Consider the following 21,915-nt stretch of genomic DNA (forward strand, 5'->3'; position numbering starts at 1 on the left):
GTAACACAGAGAGTGCCAAGGTGAAATCATTTAAAAAATGCAAGATATTTTTAAAAGTTAAAAGAGCTGCATTCTAGCACTGAAAAATAAATAATACACTTCAGTATTCTCACTTAAATTCATATTATATATAGTTGGATTGTTTTAAAGAAACACAACCCTCCCATATTTAATTCTTTTCATGCAGCATTGTTTATTTCAAGAACTCATGCAATATAAACAATATTTTACTTGAGTTGGCTGTTGTAACATAGCTTGGTACAGAAGTTTGATTTTCTAAGGCAGGGTAAAAGAAGAAAATCTTGAAACAAAATGCGCATTATGGGGATAACAACATCCAAGCCAATTAAACTGTTCCTGCTTAACACAGGAAAATTAAGCAAACAAACTGGCTCCTAGCCAGCTTTAAAAGAATAAACATCATAGAGCTATAATCAACAAAACATGATCAAGTTCAATAATGCAGAACTGAATAATACAATCTTATGATTTGCTAGTAGTAAGACAGAGAATGTAGAGTAGTTTTGGTGGGTTTTCTCTTTTCTTAAAGAGTGAACTGAAATCTCTGCAGCACGAGCAGTGCTACACACGAGTAACACCGAGTTCAGTAGTAGCTGAGCATCAGAATAAAGAACTGAAGGCAAATCATGATATTTCCATCCCCACATTTCATTAACAAGTTGTGCTATATATTTCTTGCACAGCCACACCAAGAAGTCTCCTGATAAAGTCAAACTGACTTCCTGCAAAACTTTATCTTTCTATCCAGCAAAACAGCAGGACGGTCAGAGGAACTTCCTCGTCTGTTTAAACACACACACACACACTTCAGGCGTGTTGCAAGTCAAGTTTGAAATAGGAGCACAAGGAAACAATAAAATCTACAACCGCCTCTGAGGACTTCATACTGATTTCAAGCATACAGGAAAACTACTTATAAAATTGTGCAGGCTAGATTAAAATACATTCTTTACTTTGCAAACATGCTTTTAAAAACATGAAAGATATCGTATATGAAATTCAATCTAGGTACTTGCCCATAATACAGACAGGTTAAAAAAGAAAAAAAAAACAAAACAAGAAAACTTTTGGTCACCAAAAGTTTGTTTACCTGACAATCATGATAGAAAGCAAGTGATATCCCAAATGAAATTAAGAACACCCTAGGCTATATATTTTGTTAATTATACACTTTTTAAATGCTTTTAAAAGCCTTTAATAACTAAAATTTGGAAGTTATTAATTATATTATACCTGCTAAAATGGCTGGGGTGGGAAGCACCAGTTAAAACCAAAAAAAACCAAAAAACAACCCATTTCCTTTGGATCCAGAGAAATAAAATAATTCTTACTTAAAAACAATTATATAGCAGTTCTATAAAGTGCCTGTTTGAGGAAACACATCAACAGATGTTTTCCTTGTGCAAAGTAGACATTTTTCAGCTCAAATCTTTGGAGCATATGCTACCCAGAGTTTGTGTTTATGCATTACCTTCAATTTCAGTAATTCAATAAAACCTTTAATCTGCACCACCAAAACTGTTTTTCTCTTTATGCAAAATCTGCACCACCCCTAATTCAGCTTTCAGGGCTTGAGCTAAAAACATGTCAACAGAAAACTCTGGGTTTCATTTTCTCATTTCTTACTTTTTCTTTTAACTCCTTTGCCTGTTGTGCGTATTTATTCTTGACTGTAAAAGGCTATATGAAATACATTCTCTCCTAGCAAAACCACATTGCATACCACTGTAATAAGACACTGTTAAAAATTTTAAAAGCAGCATTTAGGATCAAACTAAAGCCTGATGAAAAGATCTGTATCCACTTTGAAATGCCAAATGCAAGACCTCTTGAAATTACTTTATTACTAGAGAGTGGGTATTTGAAGTGTTTTGAAACTTAAAAAGAAAGTTGCCTAAAAGTTAACAAGAGGAAGCTGAAGCAGCCCAAGCTACTGGCAGTTTCAGGTTTAGGCTCAGGTTCACCTGCAGCCAAGCACAAACATTACAAGAACAGAAACTGCACAGACAGGAGAAAGAGCCCATCAGCCTGAGCCTGTCAGTGCAGCACAGCAATGCTGACACCACAGCCCTCAGCTCAGTCAGGTCAGCTTGCAGCCACGGCGGCAAGGAAAGGTACAACATGTACATTATCCCTCTGAGTCTCACCCTGACCTGGTTATTAGCTGTTTATCACTGAGTTACTAACACTGGATATAAGCTTTTCAAGTGTCAAGATCCATTAGAGGCTCCAGCTGGAGTGCTGAAAAGGGCCAGAAGTGAGAGTACAGGTATTTCTTTGTAAACCACAAGGCTGCAGATCCAAGTTTCCAATAAAGAAACAAAAAGAACCACCCCAGAACACTACCAGTCCTTCCCCTTAGATGAGCTCTCCCTCCTGGCCTATTACTACTTTGGCAGTCCATCATGTCTTCTGTGTCTAAGAGGAGTTTTCACATGTCTGAGCAGAAGAGGAGAAAATAGTTACAATGCTTGTAAATATGAGATACATCTAAACCAAGGTAACAGATTTAAGTGACTTAAATAAAATACACATACATTCAAAAAAACCAAGATATATTTGTCCATTTTAGAGAGAAGTCACCAAGTTTTTATTTGATCTGAACTGTCTCTTGTAGGAAAGGTATTCTGAATGTACCAGTGCACAGCTGGTCTGACCAGCCAGGAAGTTCATGCTGCAAAGGAGTCCTTCTTGGATAAAACGTGTAATCAGGCTCATAGTTCAAGAGACAACTCAGTGATGCCATGTAGATATCCGCAAATCTAGAGAGACGTCTTAAGAAATAAGTTGGATTCTCGTCCGTTCTGAATATGCTGCCAAACTGCGCATTGAAGAAATTCCTGTTCATCTCCCTGTCCCCCAAAGAAAGAAAACAAAGACAGTGAAGTGAACACACCTGCACATACCTCTTCACTAGCCAGCATCCAGAACCTGAAGCAAGCTGTTCCTATAAGCTGGTCTAGGCATTATTCTCTTGCCATTGTACTTCTGAACACTTAAAATGCGCTACATAAGAAATTTTCTCACCTCTTGCACACATGTAGCCCAGAACTAGAAATCGCAGTTGTGAACAGAAGAGCTTGACACTTCTCCCACTAAACCCAGAGATAAATTGCTTCTGACATTAGAAACATGACATCTTATGCCTTCTTTTCTAGAGACTGCGAAAGAAGACTTTTACCTTTATCTAAATCCTAATGACATTCACTTGTTCCAAAGATAACAAGACTTGTTAAAAAAAGTCATATCTGGCTTAATGCACACAAAAAGCTTAAACACTTCTTGGAATTAACTTCTGTCATTAGTTGCTGCCAAGTATTGCTCCCATTTCATTTACTTCCACGTTTCTAGGGAAGGCTGCTGCTGGTGCAGCTGCTGGCCTTGCTAACTGTGCACTTCACACCCCTCGCATTTAGGGATTACTCCTCTCCTTCATGATAATAGATTATTAGAGTTTTAGTCCCATTACCTATCTTTGTGATAAAACCACTGCTAAATCCAGTCTAGTGCAGAGCCCAATTTCTACATGTAATATATTTTAGAATACATAATCTGAAAAAATCATCTAAAAAATTGAAAAAGTAACCTAAGTCTTGAAGAAGAAATACAATTTTTAATTGTCCAGAAGCTGTGTAATCAACAATGGCAGCTGAACACAGAGCGAGAGGAAAACCAAAATGAGAAGGGAAAGTATTTGATCTGATATTACCCTTTCATGCAGAAAAGTAACATCTGCTCTAAAGAAGGAGAACAGGGAAAAGAGGTTCATATGCACAAAGTGTCAGAGGAGAGAAGAGCTACACAAGAGACAGGTAAGAATACTGCTACAGAAAAACATTTTATAAGGTCTGTAACTACCAGGGAATATAAATCAGGGTGGGAGAGAAGATGTTACATAGAACCCTTAACTATCACGAAGCATATTGCAAATTCTTCATCTCCTGTGTCTTACCTCATTTCCTTCCTTTCCTTCTTCCATTCTTCTAAAATCATCTGAGAATCAGGATCACGGTGAACCTGAAATGCAAAGTGTGGATAACCTTTAACTAAGGATACCCTTATAGATAAGCCTTTCCATCAATAAACCCTTATCAGCCAACAGGACATGAGCGATACTTCAGAGATCAGTATACAGAAGTTATCCACATGCATTTTAAACAACCAAAAGCAGGCATTGATCCAGGCTAACCAGTGGAGGAAGGGGATGAGATTTTGAGAAAAAAAAAAAAACACATTAACTAGCCACATGAATAACTGCATTTATTTATCTACAGTCAAACACTTCAGTGAGACTCAAAGCACTTGCAACATCAGTGTCCAGCATTTAGAAACTTGGCTGGATCCCTTCTGCTACACAGAGCCGATTACACACAGACACAGAACAAACCTGCAAGTGTTCCAATAATCCTGTCAAGGTTTGCAGCCAGGTCATGGTTTGAATGTACTTCTCTGTGTTCATGATTTTAATCTCTGATCGTAACTCTGGAATAATTGCACCAGTGCGCCAGCCATGCTTCAGGGTCAAGTCCTATTCACCAAGAATTGCAAAATTAGTCTTAAGAAGGACTGCTTAAAAAGAACAGAAGAATCTGACCATTGTGTATCCCAAAGGGGCACTAATTGCTTCTTATGTATAAGCAGGAATATGAAACCGTGGGACTTAACTGTGCCAATAAACGATAAAATTTAATTTCAAATTAAGCTTCAAATCCTGCATTTTTGAAGAGAGATAAAGAACACATAAGCACTTTCAAATAAACACTAATTCATTAGATTTAAAATAAACAAAAGGACTTTTGTCTTGTAGATGAGACCACTGCTGCTGTCAGAAGTATCTGAAGGAACCATGTGTTGGGTTTGTGATATCTACCCACACATTCAGCTAACAGAAGGCTCCTATCAGGAGCCCCAGCTATCCAATCTCCTCCTGACAGGTACAACACAAGGCAGATGCCACCTGTGCTTTCTTCTCCATTGTGCCAGACTACAACACAGCTGCAATCTCCTTTTTTCAATCCTCAGTCTTCTGAAGCACCCAAACTTACTCTTCTTTTTAAAAGTAGACTGGGGAAAAAAAATGTTAACATCTTCTGCTGCTGAAGCATGTTATCATAGCTTGCCAGTGGAAAAGTCCTATCCAGGCATTCATATGAAATCAATTACAAAAGACTTCAGTGTTGGTCACTTACCCTAAATTAACAGCTAAAATATATTTTCTCGTAAGGTGGTAAGAAAATACTCAGAGAGTTGGGATACAAACCAGAGCAAAATCATAAGAAGGAAGTTTACCATTAGTGATAGGAAGACTTCCTCTTGCATTCAAAACAGAAGTTCATTCATCTCTTGTTACACTTGGCAGTAAATGCCATCCAAATCATGCGTATCCTGTATATTTGGATATCTGTGTTTACTCTGCTACATCTGACACAATCAGTATCTGGATCAGGTATACAAACTCACACACTCCTGACCACAGTCGATAAACAAGTTAAATGCTACAAGTCAGGTGCAAAACATGGCTGGCCTTTTAGGGCACCAACATTCTTCACTATGGAAAAAAGCCATATGGCTTAACCACCAACCTAGTTTTGTTGTATTTCAAAATCTCAAATTAAAGTGCGTTATATTAAATAACTCGGGGGGAAAGAGAGGAAAACTAACAAAACCACTCTTCTTTTATCTTATTTTGTGAAAGCAAACTACTTACTGCCAAGTCACTGTATATGTGGTCACCAAAGTAGAGCACCTTAGAGCCCCTCCAGCCAGTAAGTTTCAGAAATTCATACAAGTTACCCTGCAGAAACAATGATATGTACATTGCAGCAGCATAACACTTGCATGAGAAAGAAATTTAGTACACCCCTAAAAACATTTTCATATCATTTATCTATCACTCCATTTATCTATCACTCCAAGGGGCAAGGATGTACAATACCAACAATGAATTTCTACAACTTCAGACACTAAAATAACTGTCTTGAAGAACATATTACATTTTAGAAGCCCTTATTTCTAAAGAAGGTTGGGATTCTACGAAATAGGTGTTAAATTTGAACCAGAAGAATCTCTTGAAAGCATACCTGTTTGTAAATCTGACCTTTCTGCAGCTTGTGAATCTTGTCCCAGAGCAACACCCCCCTTTCATTCACCTTCCGGAACGGTCTAGAACAGATATACAATTGTTGTGTTTCTGTAGAAACTCCGTCAATTCTTAGGAGATTAAAGTCTGAACATTAACAATACTCATCTCTCAAAAGGAAAACATGCTCTCTAGCACCTGAACACTGTAACAGAAAAAGCAAGACTCCAAAACTTCCATTTTAACCAGTGAAAAGCAATGGATCTCTCCAGTACACAATGATGTTTGACAGAGTTTGAGAACAGCTGTTGAGAAGTAAGGCAGGGACCCCAAGCAGAGGGGAAGACACAGCATGAATTGTCTGCCAAGAAGGAGAGAATACAAAAAAAACCTGAAGATGTGGAAAAATCTTGCCCAATACCTCATTTTGTACACGTGGATAACTGAAGGGTAAAGCACTGGGGGTAAGATGTATAGCAAAGTTCTTTTTAAAATAAAATGAAGAAGAAGGGAAAAAAACACCCCCACCTCCCTCTCTCTCACTTTCAAATCATAATTACACATAAAGGAACAGGTCTTTTTCAAATATAATAATAGTGTATGCATATTACAAATGTGTTTACGTAACTGAACAACTAGTCCAAGTATTCCAGTCTGTCAGCCAGAGAGATGCCCTTTAAACATAATTTGTGACTAAAAAAAAAAACCTGAAGCAATGAAAGACATTTCCAGATAAGGGGATGATTCTAAAAGGCATCAAAATTTCTCAGGTTTCTTAGGAAAGAAGCACACTTCACCAACTTACAAGCACGATATTAAAAATACCTTCTGTGACCCTAACTCACTCCAGCAGACCTGTGATAGCTCCTGAAACCTTCTTAGGTAAGAAACAGTAAATATTTAGACTTCAGAATTGCCTATTGCTGCATTTTGTAGTGACCTTATACAGGATTTCACCAAGTATGATTTCATTTTACATTGCAGCCAACTTAAAATATTTCGAAATAACACTCTCTACAGCCTTATACGGAATAAGCTGCTTGAATCATTCTTTGGTGACTGAACACCCACCTTCGCTTATCATTGAAGAAGTTTGGTTTATCAGCCTGTACAATGACCACATCAAAGAGATCCCTCCAGTCCTTGCCAACTATGAACTTCATGCCTTTGTCCCTAGAAAGGAGAGAGGGATATTAACAGTGTAGCATAACAGATGTGCAGTTATCTGAGCAACATAATTAATTACATATTACATTAATTATATATGACTAATTACACTGGAGAACCTCATTCTCCCCATCCTCAGAAACAACTGTTCACTTACACAAAGCTGCTGGGACTGTTTGTGATGAGAAACATCTTCTTGCCATGATCAGCCAGCTTAGCTAACACCGCACGAGTTTGCTCAGCGTAGCAGATGTATTTCTCTGTCAGGATTGCGGAAAACATAGTATTAATTGAGAAAGTTTTTCACAAGAATTTTCTCTGCATTCAACTAAGGGGTTCAGAACACAAGGTTATACTTAAAAAGGCACCTCTGACAAGCTCTCAAGTTTTAAAAATTTAGAATTTGAAATCTTAAATATGGAAGCCAGAAGGATCAGTATGCTATCACTGAAAAAAGCTTTGATAGATTATGTAATTAGTACTTACCAATATCTGCTTCAATTGCTCTGTACATTATTCCTTTGATATGGACGTCCCTGATTGCATCCTGTAAGGAAAGTAATAGAGCACTGGAGAACTTTAAAGTCTTTTCAAGTATAAAATCCCTGCTCACTGCAATAGCAGTAGTAATTTGTTTTTAAAACGATTCCTTTCTCAGAATTGCACTTTACAGAAATGCCATGTAATGTTCATTGAATAAACGTGTCACCACTAAAAGAGTAAGCCTGTCCTCCAAGACACTAACTTCATAATTTTGAGAAGTACAAAACTGTATAGCAGAGGGGCTGTTTTACATAACTACTGTGAAAGGTTGCTGAGAAGGGTGAAGTGGGGTGAAAGCCCTCTGCAGCAGCAGTCACCATTTCTCTGTGGTGACTGTCCAAGTGACCACTCTCCACTGCTCTGTGGTCACTCTCCAAGTGACCTTTGGAGCAGAACACATTCCTCTCCTCTTGCAGGGGAAAAAAAAAAAAAAAAGCACCAAACAAACCAAAAGTTTTACATCTGACAGATTTTAGATTACAATCACTTACAAATGCCCTGGTTATTTAAATAAGGAATTTATGAACAGATGAAAGACGCTAAATGCTTGAGCAAAGCACTCATAAGGCGCTCTGGAGGCATTTAGCAGCTCTCGTGAGCCAGCTCTGCACCAGACAGCTTTGTTTAAAATCAGTGGTACTGCCATTTTGGTACTTACATGGGCTACATCCTCAAAATCTTCAAAAATACCAGTACAGGGCTTCCAAAATACTGGTAATGCTGAACAGTACAGAAATTTCCACACCTACTTCAGCAGGAATTACATGAACTAGCCTTCTGACTTTATGTAACCATACATAGGTAGAAGGGAAAATTACTCTGGAGGTAGAAAATTTCTTAAAATCCATCTGATCTACTTGGGAAAGTGAGAAATTCAACATTTGAGTGCATCACATGTGTTGAACAACTGCAGAAGTTTAATACATGTCAACAAGGAGCCAGGAAAAGGTTTTGGATGGAATGCCTGTGCAGACAAATACTATCACCTTGAGCATTATCTCATGTGTTCTTACACAACCATGACATAAATGATCTCCTCTGCAGGATACATCCTGAGGAATCAAGAGGGTCAAATTACTCTAGATTAGTACTAGAGTTTTCCTGGAGGAGGACGAGAGGTAAACAGGCAAAACAAATAGCCCAAAAGCATGAGGTAGCGAATCATTGTATACCAGCCAAGATGTAGAGGCATTACAACCGAAAGCTCCAAACTGGAAAACCCTATAGTTTCTTATATTACTGATAGTGAGAAATAGGCTTTGTTTAATAACAATCCAAAGAAGTCTTATCAAATTACAAGAGTTTCTTCACTTTCCCCCTATCCACCCCTCAAACCTACAAAAAGAGCAACAGTCCTAGAGAATGTCAGATTTCAAACACATTCCAGATGATTCTGTGTTTTTTTACCAAGCTCTACCTTAATTTTACTTAAGTTTTTAAGGTTATATAGTAATAATTACTCCATAAAAAATCTAAGGTGAGGTATTTCACTGAGGCTGATACAACAGGTGAAAGCTTTCTGCAGTGCTCACAGAGCAGATGCACAAATATAGAGGTTTACCTAAATCTTCAAAGCTACTACCTTGACATCTTTGTACAGATGAACAGGTTCGTAGTCTATGTTGTTTTTCAGAAAATATTCGTTCACACAAGAAAGAAGTGTCATTTCTGGCAAGGAAAATATATCCATGAATTGCTTCATTGTATTTCCTTGTGAGCTCTACAGTGGTGGGAAGAAAAGGGAAGAAAAAAAAAAAAAGTCAGGCATTTGTCAGATTAAAACACTTTCATTCATTCAGGATAAACATTTCAGCTTAGTTGCAGATATTCAGGTTTTGCCATCCCTGTTCATACTGCTTTAGACACTTTTATCAAAGGTCTTAGTTCATGAAGGATCTCCAACAAAAGTGTTGTGATTAATTCTTCAAATAAATCCAACTCAATTCTTCAAATAAATCCAATTCTTTACTCTTAAAAGCAATATTTTAATTCATAAAAGCAAGACAGCACTCAGCTTAAAGGCAAGGAAAGGCCTTAGAGGTCTTGACTAGAAATCTGCACTTCTGCAAATAAGAGGCACTGGGTACTGTGATGGCAGACAGAGGTTCTCTTATTTGTTTGGGGTTTTTTTAGTAAGTGGAATACTGATTAGGATTGCAAAACAATTTACCTCCTTGAAATAAGATAATAAAAAGCTTTAAGAATCTACAATAGCTAATGCAGTAACAAGGGATTTCTAGTCTGCAAAAGCCATAACAACAGTTAAGTCTCACAAAAGTAGAGAATCTCATTATACAACAGCAAATACACCACATACTTCTCAATAAGGAGACAAGTAAAGCAACCAGCTCAAGATCACTGAAACACAGAATAGTTGAGGTTTCAAGGGACCTCTGGAGGTCATCTTGTCCAAGCCCCCTACTCAAGCATGGCAACCTGGAGCCCACTGTCCAGATGGCTTCTGAATTTCCCATGCTGGAGATTCCACAACCTCCCTGGACAACCAGCCCATGCCAGGGCTAGGTCACCCTCACAATAAAAGAAGGTCATCTGCCTGATAAGGAAGCACCCTGTGTTTCAGTTTGTGTCTCTTGCCTCTTGTCCTGTCACTCTCCTTTCTAAGATCTAAGAAAGTATAGGCCTAAAGAGACCAAGGCACCCCACAGGGAATGCCAGGATGATATTCACAACTGCTGCAGAGAACAGACTCAGGAATTCTAAATTCAGCTCCTTAAAATAAGAACAAGTGCAAGAACAATAAACTGTTCCACAGCCCTAAGAAGTTCCTTTCATGTCAACATGGAATTAACACCCCTAAGTAAAAGGTGTAAAATAAACTTGGCTTCTCAGTAAAAAGACAGCACCATTCTTCACTTGGGAAAGAGAAAGGAACCTACTAGCAAAAGATCAACCTTCCTGAGAAAGTCAGATCTTAAATCTAAATGTTTCATCTCTTCATTCATCTTTTGTCAGATCCTCCATCACTCTGCCAGTTTGCACACTGGAGATGCCTCCACACATTTACTTGCTGCTACATCAGTTCAGCCATCAGACCACCAGGAAGAAGTACACAGCCTGGGTAAAGCACCAGATATGGTTCATTTCCCAGCCTTTATCAGATTTGCTGTGCAACACTAAGCAAGTCACTTGATTTTCTATGTTCCATTACTCTGTCTGTATGACTGGGCAAAGGAGAAGTCGAAGAAGAAACTATAGTAAGCAGGAGAAAGGAAACTTTAGAGGGTAAACTTCACATCTAGCACTATAAGTCAATCATATATTGAGAAAATATAACTGCTAGTTATAATGAGAACAAAATTTAAACACCACTACCCTCACACCAAAATAAACCCCCCAAAAAAACAAACAAAACCAAACAACAGCCACCAAACAAACAAACAACCATTTATAAAGATCAATTTGTGTTTTTACCTTTCCATAAAAGTCACTCATTTGTTCTAAAGGGACATGGGAACCATCATACATGGCAATAACTTCTTCATCTGGTACAACGCTGAGGCCTCTGGAAAACAACATTAGCTTTAGTTCAAAAGTCAGATTAAAATTTTCAAGTAATCACCAAAGTCCAACAGATTACCATGTAGCTCTGGACTTTATTAAAATACAAATAATGGTTATATATTTTGTCTATAAGCTAAAACAGCATCTTTCCTTACCAAACAAGTAACATTTTAACAGACTGATACACACAGAACATATTCCAATTTTAACTTTAAAATTTGACTTTACTTTCTTACAGGAAAAGAGCTAATTAGTCTCCATTGAAATTATGCCTCAAGGGTTTGTAAGTAGTTAGAGCTTACAGTTTCTTAACACAAATTCCTCACTGCCTTCCCTCCATAGAGTATTGATGATGTGATAAGTGTTTAAACCAGATTATTCTGCATCATGACCTTGCTTCTGTGTCCTTTGGTGAGGATTTGGATGCCTGCAGTTTTTCAGATGCTTTAGTAAAACAAATTCTTATTTAGGTAAAGGCTCTGTATGTTTTTCTTTCCCTTGAATCTTCAAGTTTTACCAGAAGACTCACAGTCTTGACACAGTTCTCAGTCCAGCTGTAAAACTACAAAGTTTGTTTTATTTCACCGGCAGCATGGACAGACAGCTCTAAAAGCATCACTCTTCACCTTAAGCAGCACTCCCACTGCTGCTGTTGGAGATGTGCATTTTAGAGGGACACCAGAATTGCTTACACCTTTCAGTGCAAATGGGGCTGTACACTTGGACGAGTCTTTTAGCTGTGTAACCGATCTACACACGTATAGAACATATGGAAAAATAAAACTAGCAATTACAGGTATGCAGCAACTGACAACAAAGCTCACTGTTGGTACAGAAGAGAAAAGGTAATCTCATTTTAAACAAAATTGAGAGAAAGTACTAAGTGAAATGGTAGCTTTAACTCTCATGCTCACACAGACCATAAATAACAAGATGTGTGGCCTAGCAATCCACCCAGAATTACTCTGGGTGACAAGGAGAACAAGGGCCACCAGCACTTCATAAATCTTAACACCTTCCTAGAGTTTTCTTGGCTGGTCATTATGTTTTGGCTTTGGACGTGCCTTTTGTATTAGGAGCTGACATCAACTGATTTTATGCCTCTTCATTTGTCTCACTCTGAGCCATAACACAAGACTGCTGATGGACTCACTACCCATTCATCTCCTCATCTAGGACACCTATACAGTTCCAGTCCTACCACTGCTCTTCTTGACATCATTTCTCACACCCTTCAACCTCTTTTTAACTCCCCTCATGCCTGTACAGGTGTTTAGGGAAACAGCATGCAGATATGATGAAATCCTGATGACGAGCTGATCCAGGCACCACCAACACATGCCATCATTTTGTTCCCTCTGTCTCTGGTGCTCTCGTACATACTTGTTTCCATCCACACCAATCGTTACATTTTTACTACATACTGCCACAGATTACCTCATAACTGCTTTGGTTACCTCACCTGGCCTTTAATCTAACAAATTAGCATTTTTCAAAGTGAATCCTGCCATCATTAACCTTTACACCAAGTTCTCTGATTCCATCCTAGCCCTGCATAAATTATTTCTTTGAAAACCACAACAGGCTTTGTCAGTTGAAACATACAGTAATTATTCTATATCAGCACACACAAATAAGTGGTATAAAGTTCCCCTCAGACTCTGATGATAAATATAGAACACGTTCTGGTAGATTTAGATATCTACTGTGTTGATGGTAGGAGACTAATGCTGGTCCGTGCCATCTTGTGTCCTTTTTCATTTTCCTTGCCTTCCTCTACCCTCTCCCAAAAGGCATCTCAACCAAATTAGTACAGTAACAGATCAATGACTGTGGCTGAATCATCTCCCTACCTGCTCAACTGCCAAACAAAAAGAGGTAATGAGCACATTATCATCATTTCATACTACTATATATATACTATATATATAATCCCCCACGGTAAATCACTTCAAGGTCCCATCATCTTTTGGCCCCAGAGGAAAACGTTTTGTCCAATGACTTTAAGAAAGGTGGTCTAGCTTCTTGCTTGATTTAAAATCTGGTACTGTGGGTGGTGTTCAAGTCAGTCAAATGTGTACAGCTTCATTACAGCAAACTGAGCCATTCTAAAAACTTTCCTGTCAAAGTCCACATGTGGTAGGTCTACATCATGTAACAGAGAACAGTACAGAGATTGCCCATGTTATATCAATTCAGTAAACTCAAAAAGTATCAGGCTGTGCTGTGCTTCCTTCTGCAAGTATGATGTGGTCGACGTGTCCAAACTTAAAAGCTCTGCACAAACACAGCAAGACCTCTCAAGTGTCTCCACAACCACACCAGAGTCATGCTAACAGGCACTCTGTGACAATTATTTACATAGAAATCAACAGCAGAGAAGTCATCAGTGTATTTTTAGATATCTTTCAGCACAATTTAACAGCCGGAAACAAAGTGAGTCAGCACTATGTGACCAACCAGCCTGCCAAGTTCCCCAGCTGGACTGGGGAATCAGCTGTACTGTATCGGTCAGTAAACATGTACACATGTCTGTGTGTACATACAGACGTGCAAAGAAACCCCCTTCCAGTAAGCCTGCAATGTTCACTCACACCTGTGGTTGTCAGAGCACAGTTCTTGATATGAACCCAAGATGTATAGTAATAAATGCAGTTAAAAGATTAAAAAAATAAGAGTAAACTTTCTTATCATAAATAGAAAATAATTTTACCCACCTGTAAACTGTTCCCAGCTGAATATAATGAAAAGCATCAATCTTCATTAATAACGCCTTGCAGGAAAAAAAAAGAAAATAAGTTTTTATCACATCAACTATTTTACATGAAATTATAAAAGTCAAACCAATTTTACCTCTAACCTGTCTCAAGAACACCTGAGCACCGTCACTTCAACTTCCTTCGTAGCTTCCAAAAAACTTTTATCAATTACTTTTACCTGAGTTTATTCTGCTGCACTCTTTAAGTTGCCTTCCCCTGCCCACCACGAGGACAAAAGATCCAAAGCATTTTCTACTTAAGAGCTATTAAAACAGTAATAATAATAATAATAATAATGAAAGAGGAGAATATGAAACAAAACTCTTACAAATCAATGCGGAGTGGAAAGTTGGAAGACTTAAAAGCTCTATTTATTTTCTTTGGCTGGGTTCTCAGCGCTAAATAACACACCACAAAGTTATTTATACATACCCGGTGCACATCATAATGAAGTCCTCTGATGGCAAAATTTGGATCATAATCATATTTTCTTATTTCTGCAGGATACTAAGAAGAGAGAGCAATTATTTTAAAGCCATTGTAGAAACAAATAAAAATTGTTTCAGCAGAACTTTAAAAGTCTAAGTTTTCTGTGCTTCTCATTTTCTCTAATCATTAAGAGGCTTTTGATAGGCTGGTGAAGATTTGCAGGAACATATGTACACAGTACAAGACAAGTCAACAATTTTTCCAGAAATCCAAGGCCATTGTTTTAAATCTAAGTCAATTGCGGTACTTGAAGCTGGACATCCAGGTATACTCTGTAGTGATGACCTTTGAACATTAGCCTCTTGTTCAGAAAAGTTGATTTAATATATTCTTAATATATTAAAATAACTCCTTGTTTGGAGTTGTAAGTGAATTGAATGTCTTTGTCATGTACTCTTTCCTCATGTTCTTTATATGTAACGTAGGCAGCTCATCCCTTATTATATAGTTTTCTAGCATTTTTCAGTACAAGCCCATTTTCAGTCCCTTGTAATTTTGTCCTGCTTTAACCATAGGTTGCCACGAAAAAAAAAGTCAAGTGCGTGCCTTGGGCTAAGGGTTTTGTTCACTTGTTTTTAAAAGGTAAAATGCTTCAGTCATTTCAACAAGGTCAGAGAAAACTATCATTTCTTTGATTAACCCTCTGAGAGGCAATCTTTCATTTCCCTCCCACAGGCTACAGTAGCCCTAGATCTTGACAAATTCATCTCAGGCACATTTTTCACCTTGTCTACAACAGTCTCCATGCACGTATGGCTAATTTACAAGCCTTCGGGAGGGGGAGGCAGGGAAAGTACATCACGCAGCTTCAATGGAGGTTCTAGCCACTCTTACAAGAAATACATAAACTGCAATTTAGCCTAAAGTTTTTTATCTTGCTGAAGAGGACTTACCCTGCAACTGCTGTGCTTGCATTGAGCACAGGCATATACAGTTAAAGAAAACAGCTCCTTCTCCTAACTATCTTCCCTACTACCAGTTCATGAAAACACAGGGTAGGCTACTGATCAGAATGAAAAACAGGATCAGAAGCCTACAGAGAGGTTAGAAGACGTGAAGATTTGGCCAGGGAACATGAAGCAGAGGCACAAGGGATGACATCAATGAAGGATATAGAATGTGATCAATTAAAAGCCACCATGTACTGCACATGACCCAAAGCAACCACATTAAGCATGTGCAATGAAATTTATTTCTGACTTTTATCAAATTTCTGCATACTTGACTTGCCTACTTTATTCTACTAGAAGGCTGGGTTTTTATATTCATGGAAGTACATAAGAAGTAAAGATTGAGCCTATCCCGGCACACAAATCAAATCTTCCTTACAAACCAAACAAAAAAAAAACCATTATAAAAAATTATACTGTTTGTTTGCTCACTCCACTTTTGGTAGGGATAAACATAACTGGACTGAAAGAGCAGGCTCAATAGGATGGCACAAGGTCTGTATGCTAAGAAAGAAATAAACCCAAAACCAAGAGCTTATACTGAATACCTGCTGCCACCTCCTTGATTAGCACTACACTGATATTTATTCTTTTGGACATACTTCAAAATTCCTTGCATTTTGCAGTTTCTGATGAATTACCTCACACTGCCATGACCAAAATTGGCCATCTTTTAGACTGACTGTAACAGTCATAACAGACAGTACTACCTAGAATTTTTTTCCTAATGTTAAAAGGCAAAAGAAACATTAACAGCATAAGCAGCTCCATAGATAGCACCAATAAAAACTGTTGTCCCTCGGTAAATTCCAACAGAAGACAACGTATTTCAGTAAGCTGTCTCAAAAATTAATTACAGCTTTGTTTACTAAAGCTCAAGAGACTTTAATCAGGAATCATTTTTTTAATAATTTTAACCATTTCAATTTTTGTCTTCAAGAAGAAATCTTGACTCCTACAGTAACACTGTTTTTCACAAGAACGATACAGTTTTAATAAAATGTATTTACACATCCTACAGAAATCACTATCATGCCAAAATTGTAGGGGGATGAAGCTGTGTATGCTTGTAGCACCCATGAAGTTTTGTTTGTTCTTCCAACGATATTTATAGATGTTTATATATAGCTCCTAACCTTTAGATTCAAATGCGAAAGTAGAATAACACCACCCATTCAGATTTAGGTTGTATAAAAATACACAAGTGGTTTTATTAAGTTCTTCTCTGGACTTACTGTCTTTTATTTTCCTGCAAGTCCTACAGTTCAATAAGCTTTGTCTCTTTTAGTCCACACCTTTTTTTTCAGTCTTTTTCCCAGCAATACCTTCAGTTTAAGTCACCCGTGTCCCCCCCCGCCTTGCTTCCTGACACACGGGAACTTTTCCCATCCCCACACTACACAACAACCAGCTCCAAAACGCTTGGATGTCAACTAGTCACCACTGCAAACACAGTGGCAAGGGGTCAGGGGACTACTGAGCTGAACGCTTATTCGTATCCAGGCTCTGATTACAGCGTCACTGCACACGCTGCCCCTTCAGCAAACGCAGCTGAAATGCCCGGTGCACACAGAGCACCTCGCAAGCACACAGTGCAATCAAAGACCTGCTCAGAAGGCAATCTAAAAATATTCCATATGGAAACTAATCACTGCACTCACAGCAACGGATAAAACAAAGTAACGGTAACTTTTTAGCTTCTTATTTATTAATGTGACTCCAATAAAATGACTGTCAGGAACAAACAACAAACCACATTAGATCATCACATTAAGAAGTAAGACAAAAATAACTGTATTCCTTAACAGACTGTGCTCTGCTCAGAACTGCAGCTGAGAATAAACCAGCACTTCTGTTGTTCATATGTAGCTTTTATACAAAATGTGCTACGAGGGAGATAAGCTAGGACTGAGGCATGAAAAGAGGAGTTATGCCTCTCAGTCAGAAATCATTTATTATACTCTTTACTCAAAAATTTATTGTTATTCCATTAATTTTACTCACCCGATGTTCATTGATAAGAAGATCTCGAGCAGCATTGAATATCAGCGTGTGCAAATGTTTAGAATAAAAGACCAACGTGTAGTCATAATCAAACCCATAAATTTCAATGTCCGACAGGCTCATTTCATTATTTGAAAAAATAGCATCCGGATTCAGCATGTTACTCATAATTGAAGGAACCAACTCTGTAAACGGAAAAAAAAAAGAAGTTCTATCAGCCTTGCAGTTTTATTTAAATAAAGACATAGAAATCCACTAGCAATTGCTAAATATAGACAAATGATGATGGAAACTATCAAACTAATTCACACTAAGCAGCTGTTCCTTAACAATATGATGCTGCTGAAGATGCTGTCCCAAACTTGTCTGGGTGACCCGCAGTTTTTATTTGAAGCACACTTTTCTCTGCACAGTCCAAGCTGGAGAGAAGATGTGTTTTGCCATCTTGCTTATTGGACAATGGCAAACATAATTTCTTGCTAACTCTGTTAACATACTTATTAATGCTTTTGAAAATTATTTTGGAGTTGGAGCATGATAGTATCATTACTATTATTGTTATTACTACTCCTCTAGGAGTCTTGTCTTCTCCTCCCATTACCTGGTTCAGCTCCAGCCACAGAAGCAGAACTGATATTGTTTTAATTTGACATTGCTTTAATTTTTATTTTTTTTTGCTTCACCATTTCAAGGTTATCACATTACTTATTTGTGTTCAAGTTGAGTAAACTGCAATAGTTTCCAAACAACTGCTACATATGCATTGCTATGCTTACTAACCTTCTAGCAAATCAGGAAACCAAAAATATTCTGCTTATTCTCTACTTATACATGCCTAGAATGTGTAAACCACTTACATTTTTAAGGCTATGTTTCTCTTGATATTTGATGGAAAAGTATACTGAGAAGTTAAGCCCATAATATATTAATAACTTCAGGACCAACACCAATGTCAGTACTAAACACAAAGAATGTTTATATTTCTTGTTTAGAAAACTTGAAACAGCAACATTAGGAAGCTAAATGCTACTCTCCTGTCAGCATAAAACATGAGCATGTTTTTCTTCCTTCCTTTCTCATAGACTATCTTTATATTCCAGACTTCCCTACTATTGGGGGGGAAAAAAAAGGGAACTATCATCCTAAATCTGTGCTTGGAAGGGTGAGTTTAAAGGGAATATGGTCTGTTTGGTTACTTTCTATATAGGTTTAAAAGGAACTGATCAAGTTTATCTCAACATCTTCAGCTCTGAGGACAGATCACTACATGCTCCACCACCAGAGAAAACTGTCTCAACAAGGTGGGGGTAGGTATGAAGACTCCAGGTCAGTTAGACAGCACTCCACTGTGAAAACTCTGGTCAACTCAGGGAATGGGAAATTACACTTCTTTTGTAAAATGCCTCTGACTGCTGCACAGTTGATGGGCAGATACACTAAGAAACAGAGAGATGCCAAATTACAGTCTAATCTGAAGCCATTTGACTTTATCAGATGCAGATATCCAAGTCTTCTAATTTTTAAGAGAGGGAGAAAAGCAAATTTACCGAATTTAATTCCAAACTTTAAATAAAGCCCAGCAATCATATTAAATGCAATTTGACATGCTACAATTAAGGCAAATACTCTTCCTCTATAAAAAGGACCATGAATCACTTGATTAACTTCAAGACATAAGCATATTTTTGGTGAACTTCTAAAATCACGTTACAATACCTATTTCTGTATTATAGTTAAAGTATTTTTTCAAATATCAATTGTTCAGCCTGGTGACTCAACACTTGTTTTAAAAACAAAGATACTTATATAGCTACACGTAGATAAAAAGATATTTTAGCTAAAAAAGAGCTTGAGTACTGCCTGTCTAAAAACAGACAATAAATGTTCGGTAGCTATTAGGCATTCTGGCTGGCAGAAAAGCATTCAAAGTTCTACAAACCTTGGTTCAAAAATCAGGGGAGATGTTGAAACGTCATCTCAACATCATAACTAAATGAAACGTCCTATACTTGAAGCCACTGGGTGACTTAGGGCTGTAATATAAGAGTCTGAAATATTCTAGAAGCACTTGCCTCATCTTTTGCCAACTCACACCCACTGACCGACTTATTTTTTCATAACATCACCCTGAAGTATTATTTGGGTGTGGTTTAGAATAAGAGAATGTCAATTCCATAAACAGGAAAAAAAAAAAAAAGTTGAAAATAGAAGGCTCCTCTTTTTCCTATCCCTTATCTGACCCTCCAAAAGCCCACAGCGCTCCCTGAGTACTTTTAATTTCGCTTCTGAAATGCTGACACTATTTTAGTTCGCAAATGTTTTGCTTGCAATATTTCCCAGCATTGGGAAGCCCACATTCAGGATTCTTAAGTACAGGATAACACAGTAATTTCTTTTCATAAAGCCAAAACATGAGATCTAAAGGTTGTCCAAGGGACAAGCTTTTTCACTTGATATTGTAGAACACACTCTGCCTCCTTCTCTTTCAGTCCCCAAAAAAGATTACATATTCAAGCTTGCACTCGAGCAAGTATTAACTTGATAATACTATTCCCATCAGAACAAGGGCAGAAGCAGTGAAGCAAGCATTTGTCCCCTAGCTTTTTGCCTAGCTGGGCCAAAGAACAGGGTTCCCCAGAGTCATCCACGTACGAGCATTTTACATCGCTTTATAGTGCTAGAACGGAACCACAGGCATGATGAAAAAAAAGTCATCCAAAACTTGGCAGGATTTTAACTCTTCGGAAAAGCAGCTTACTGCAGAAACCCCCTCAAACAGACGACCAACTTCTCGATTTCCTTTTTACACTTGCTTTTCCCCCGCACAACGCATCTCCAGCACCTGCCGCTTTGCCCGGCCCGAGTCATGCCGTGTGAAAGGCTCCTTCCTCCAGGCACCTCCAAGCAGCTGCAGCCCCGGAGGTTGCTCTGACGGGCTCAGCCCTGCGGACCTACCGAGGGGACGGTCCCCCCGCGCTCCCAGCCCGGCACCGGGCAGACCGCGGCAGGGGAGAGCGCTTCGCCAGGCGCTGCGGGACAGACCCGCGCCTCGCCCCCCTCCCGAGCCCTTCAAGCTGCCCCCACAACCTTTCGTCCTTCCCCTGCTCCCAGCCGCCAACCCGCATCCCTTCGCTCCGGGAGCGGCGGCGCCCCGACTCGCGGGCGAGGCGGGCGGGCACGGCGGGGCGGCCGCGCCACTGCCGCCCGCGGGCGCCGCTCACCCTTGGTGACCCTCTTGGCCTCCTTGTAGCGCGACCACAGGTAGCTCTTCATGTCGGGCGACGGCTGCTGCTGCTGCTGCGGGGCCACGGTGCAGAAGGGAGCGGCCCCCGCAGCGGGCAGGGGCAGAAACTGGCTCCGCCGCCCGCCCGCCCGCCCCGCCACCAGCAGCGACCGCGCCGCCGCTACCCCCGCCGCCGCCGCTGCTGCTGCCATGCTCCCACACGCTCCGCTCCGCGCCGCGCCGCTCAGCCCCGCAGAGCTCCAGCGCCGCCGCCGCCGCCGCCGGCTGAAGTCACTTCCTCGGGCCCCGCCCCGGGGCCGCGCCGAGGCGGGAGGCGGGTCCGGCCGCGGCCGCAGGTACGGCCCAGGAGGGAAGGAGGGAGGGACGGGGCCGGCGGGTGAGGAGCGGGCTCCGGCAGGAGGGTGCCCTCGGGGCGGCCGGGCCCCGACTCTCCGATCAGCCGAGCCGAGGAAGGAAAGCAGCGTCCCGCCATCCCTCACCGCCTCCAGCACCTGCTGGTCAAGGTCAAGGTCAAGTGGTGCTGCTCAGGGAATGTGCCCCAACTTCATGCCTCTCTGCTGCACTTCTGGTCTCTGCTGTGCCTGGAGCTCCTCTTACCACAAAGACCACATCAAATATTTACCTTTTCAGCCAGCGTGCACCTCGGAAGTGCTCTATACACCTGCTTACATCTGTGAGAAAAACAAGATCCAAACACATGCTGAATATAAAATAAGATGAAACCCACAGAAAGTCCTACTGCTGTCTTGAGGCACCCCATGTTCTCGTGAAATGCCACTGACAGCTGTAGATTCTGGCAGTCTGAGAACTTGAGCCATACCTATTAACACTCATAAAAAAAAAAAAAAATTAGATGATGCATGGATGAAGAACAAAAACCTGACCGCTGTCAAAACAGAATTCCTGATGTGCTCAGAAACTTTCTTTACAACAAAAGGAACATATTCTTTTTCCAGTATGGTAAACACCAAATACAATTTGTTCTTATATCAAGGAGATCCACATAACCCATTGTCACTTACGTCTGGAAGTTACTCAGCCATTCTTCCCCAAACATCTCTGAAGAAATCCTATACAAAACTGAAGGATTTCAGGCTAAATACTACTCTGAGCATTCTCTTTATTTACAAAGAATGA

General features: G+C 39.5%; 1 protein-coding gene across 1 annotated transcript; it reads right to left on the reverse strand.

The window, feature by feature from the left end:
• Positions 1-176: 176 nt before the first annotated feature.
• Positions 177-20,969, reverse strand: NT5DC3 (5'-nucleotidase domain containing 3). Its single transcript, XM_027890480.1, has 14 exons — positions 20,756-20,969; positions 17,535-17,719; positions 14,524-14,598; positions 14,050-14,105; positions 11,243-11,333; positions 9,393-9,530; positions 7,754-7,814; positions 7,425-7,527; positions 7,172-7,273; positions 6,102-6,183; positions 5,729-5,815; positions 4,409-4,549; positions 3,974-4,038; positions 177-2,873 (listed from the first exon to the last, which is right to left on the reverse strand). Exons 1-14 carry the CDS (start codon positions 20,967-20,969, stop codon positions 2,612-2,614), a joined length of 1,662 nt encoding a protein of 553 aa, XP_027746281.1. The 3' UTR covers positions 177-2,611.
• Positions 20,970-21,915: the final 946 nt, after the last annotated feature.

Source organism: Empidonax traillii, unplaced genomic scaffold (assembly GCF_003031625.1).
Source record: "Empidonax traillii isolate 1590-97213 ecotype Southwest subspecies unplaced genomic scaffold, ASM303162v1 scaffold289:size826226, whole genome shotgun sequence".
Taxonomy (NCBI): domain Eukaryota; kingdom Metazoa; phylum Chordata; class Aves; order Passeriformes; family Tyrannidae; genus Empidonax; species Empidonax traillii.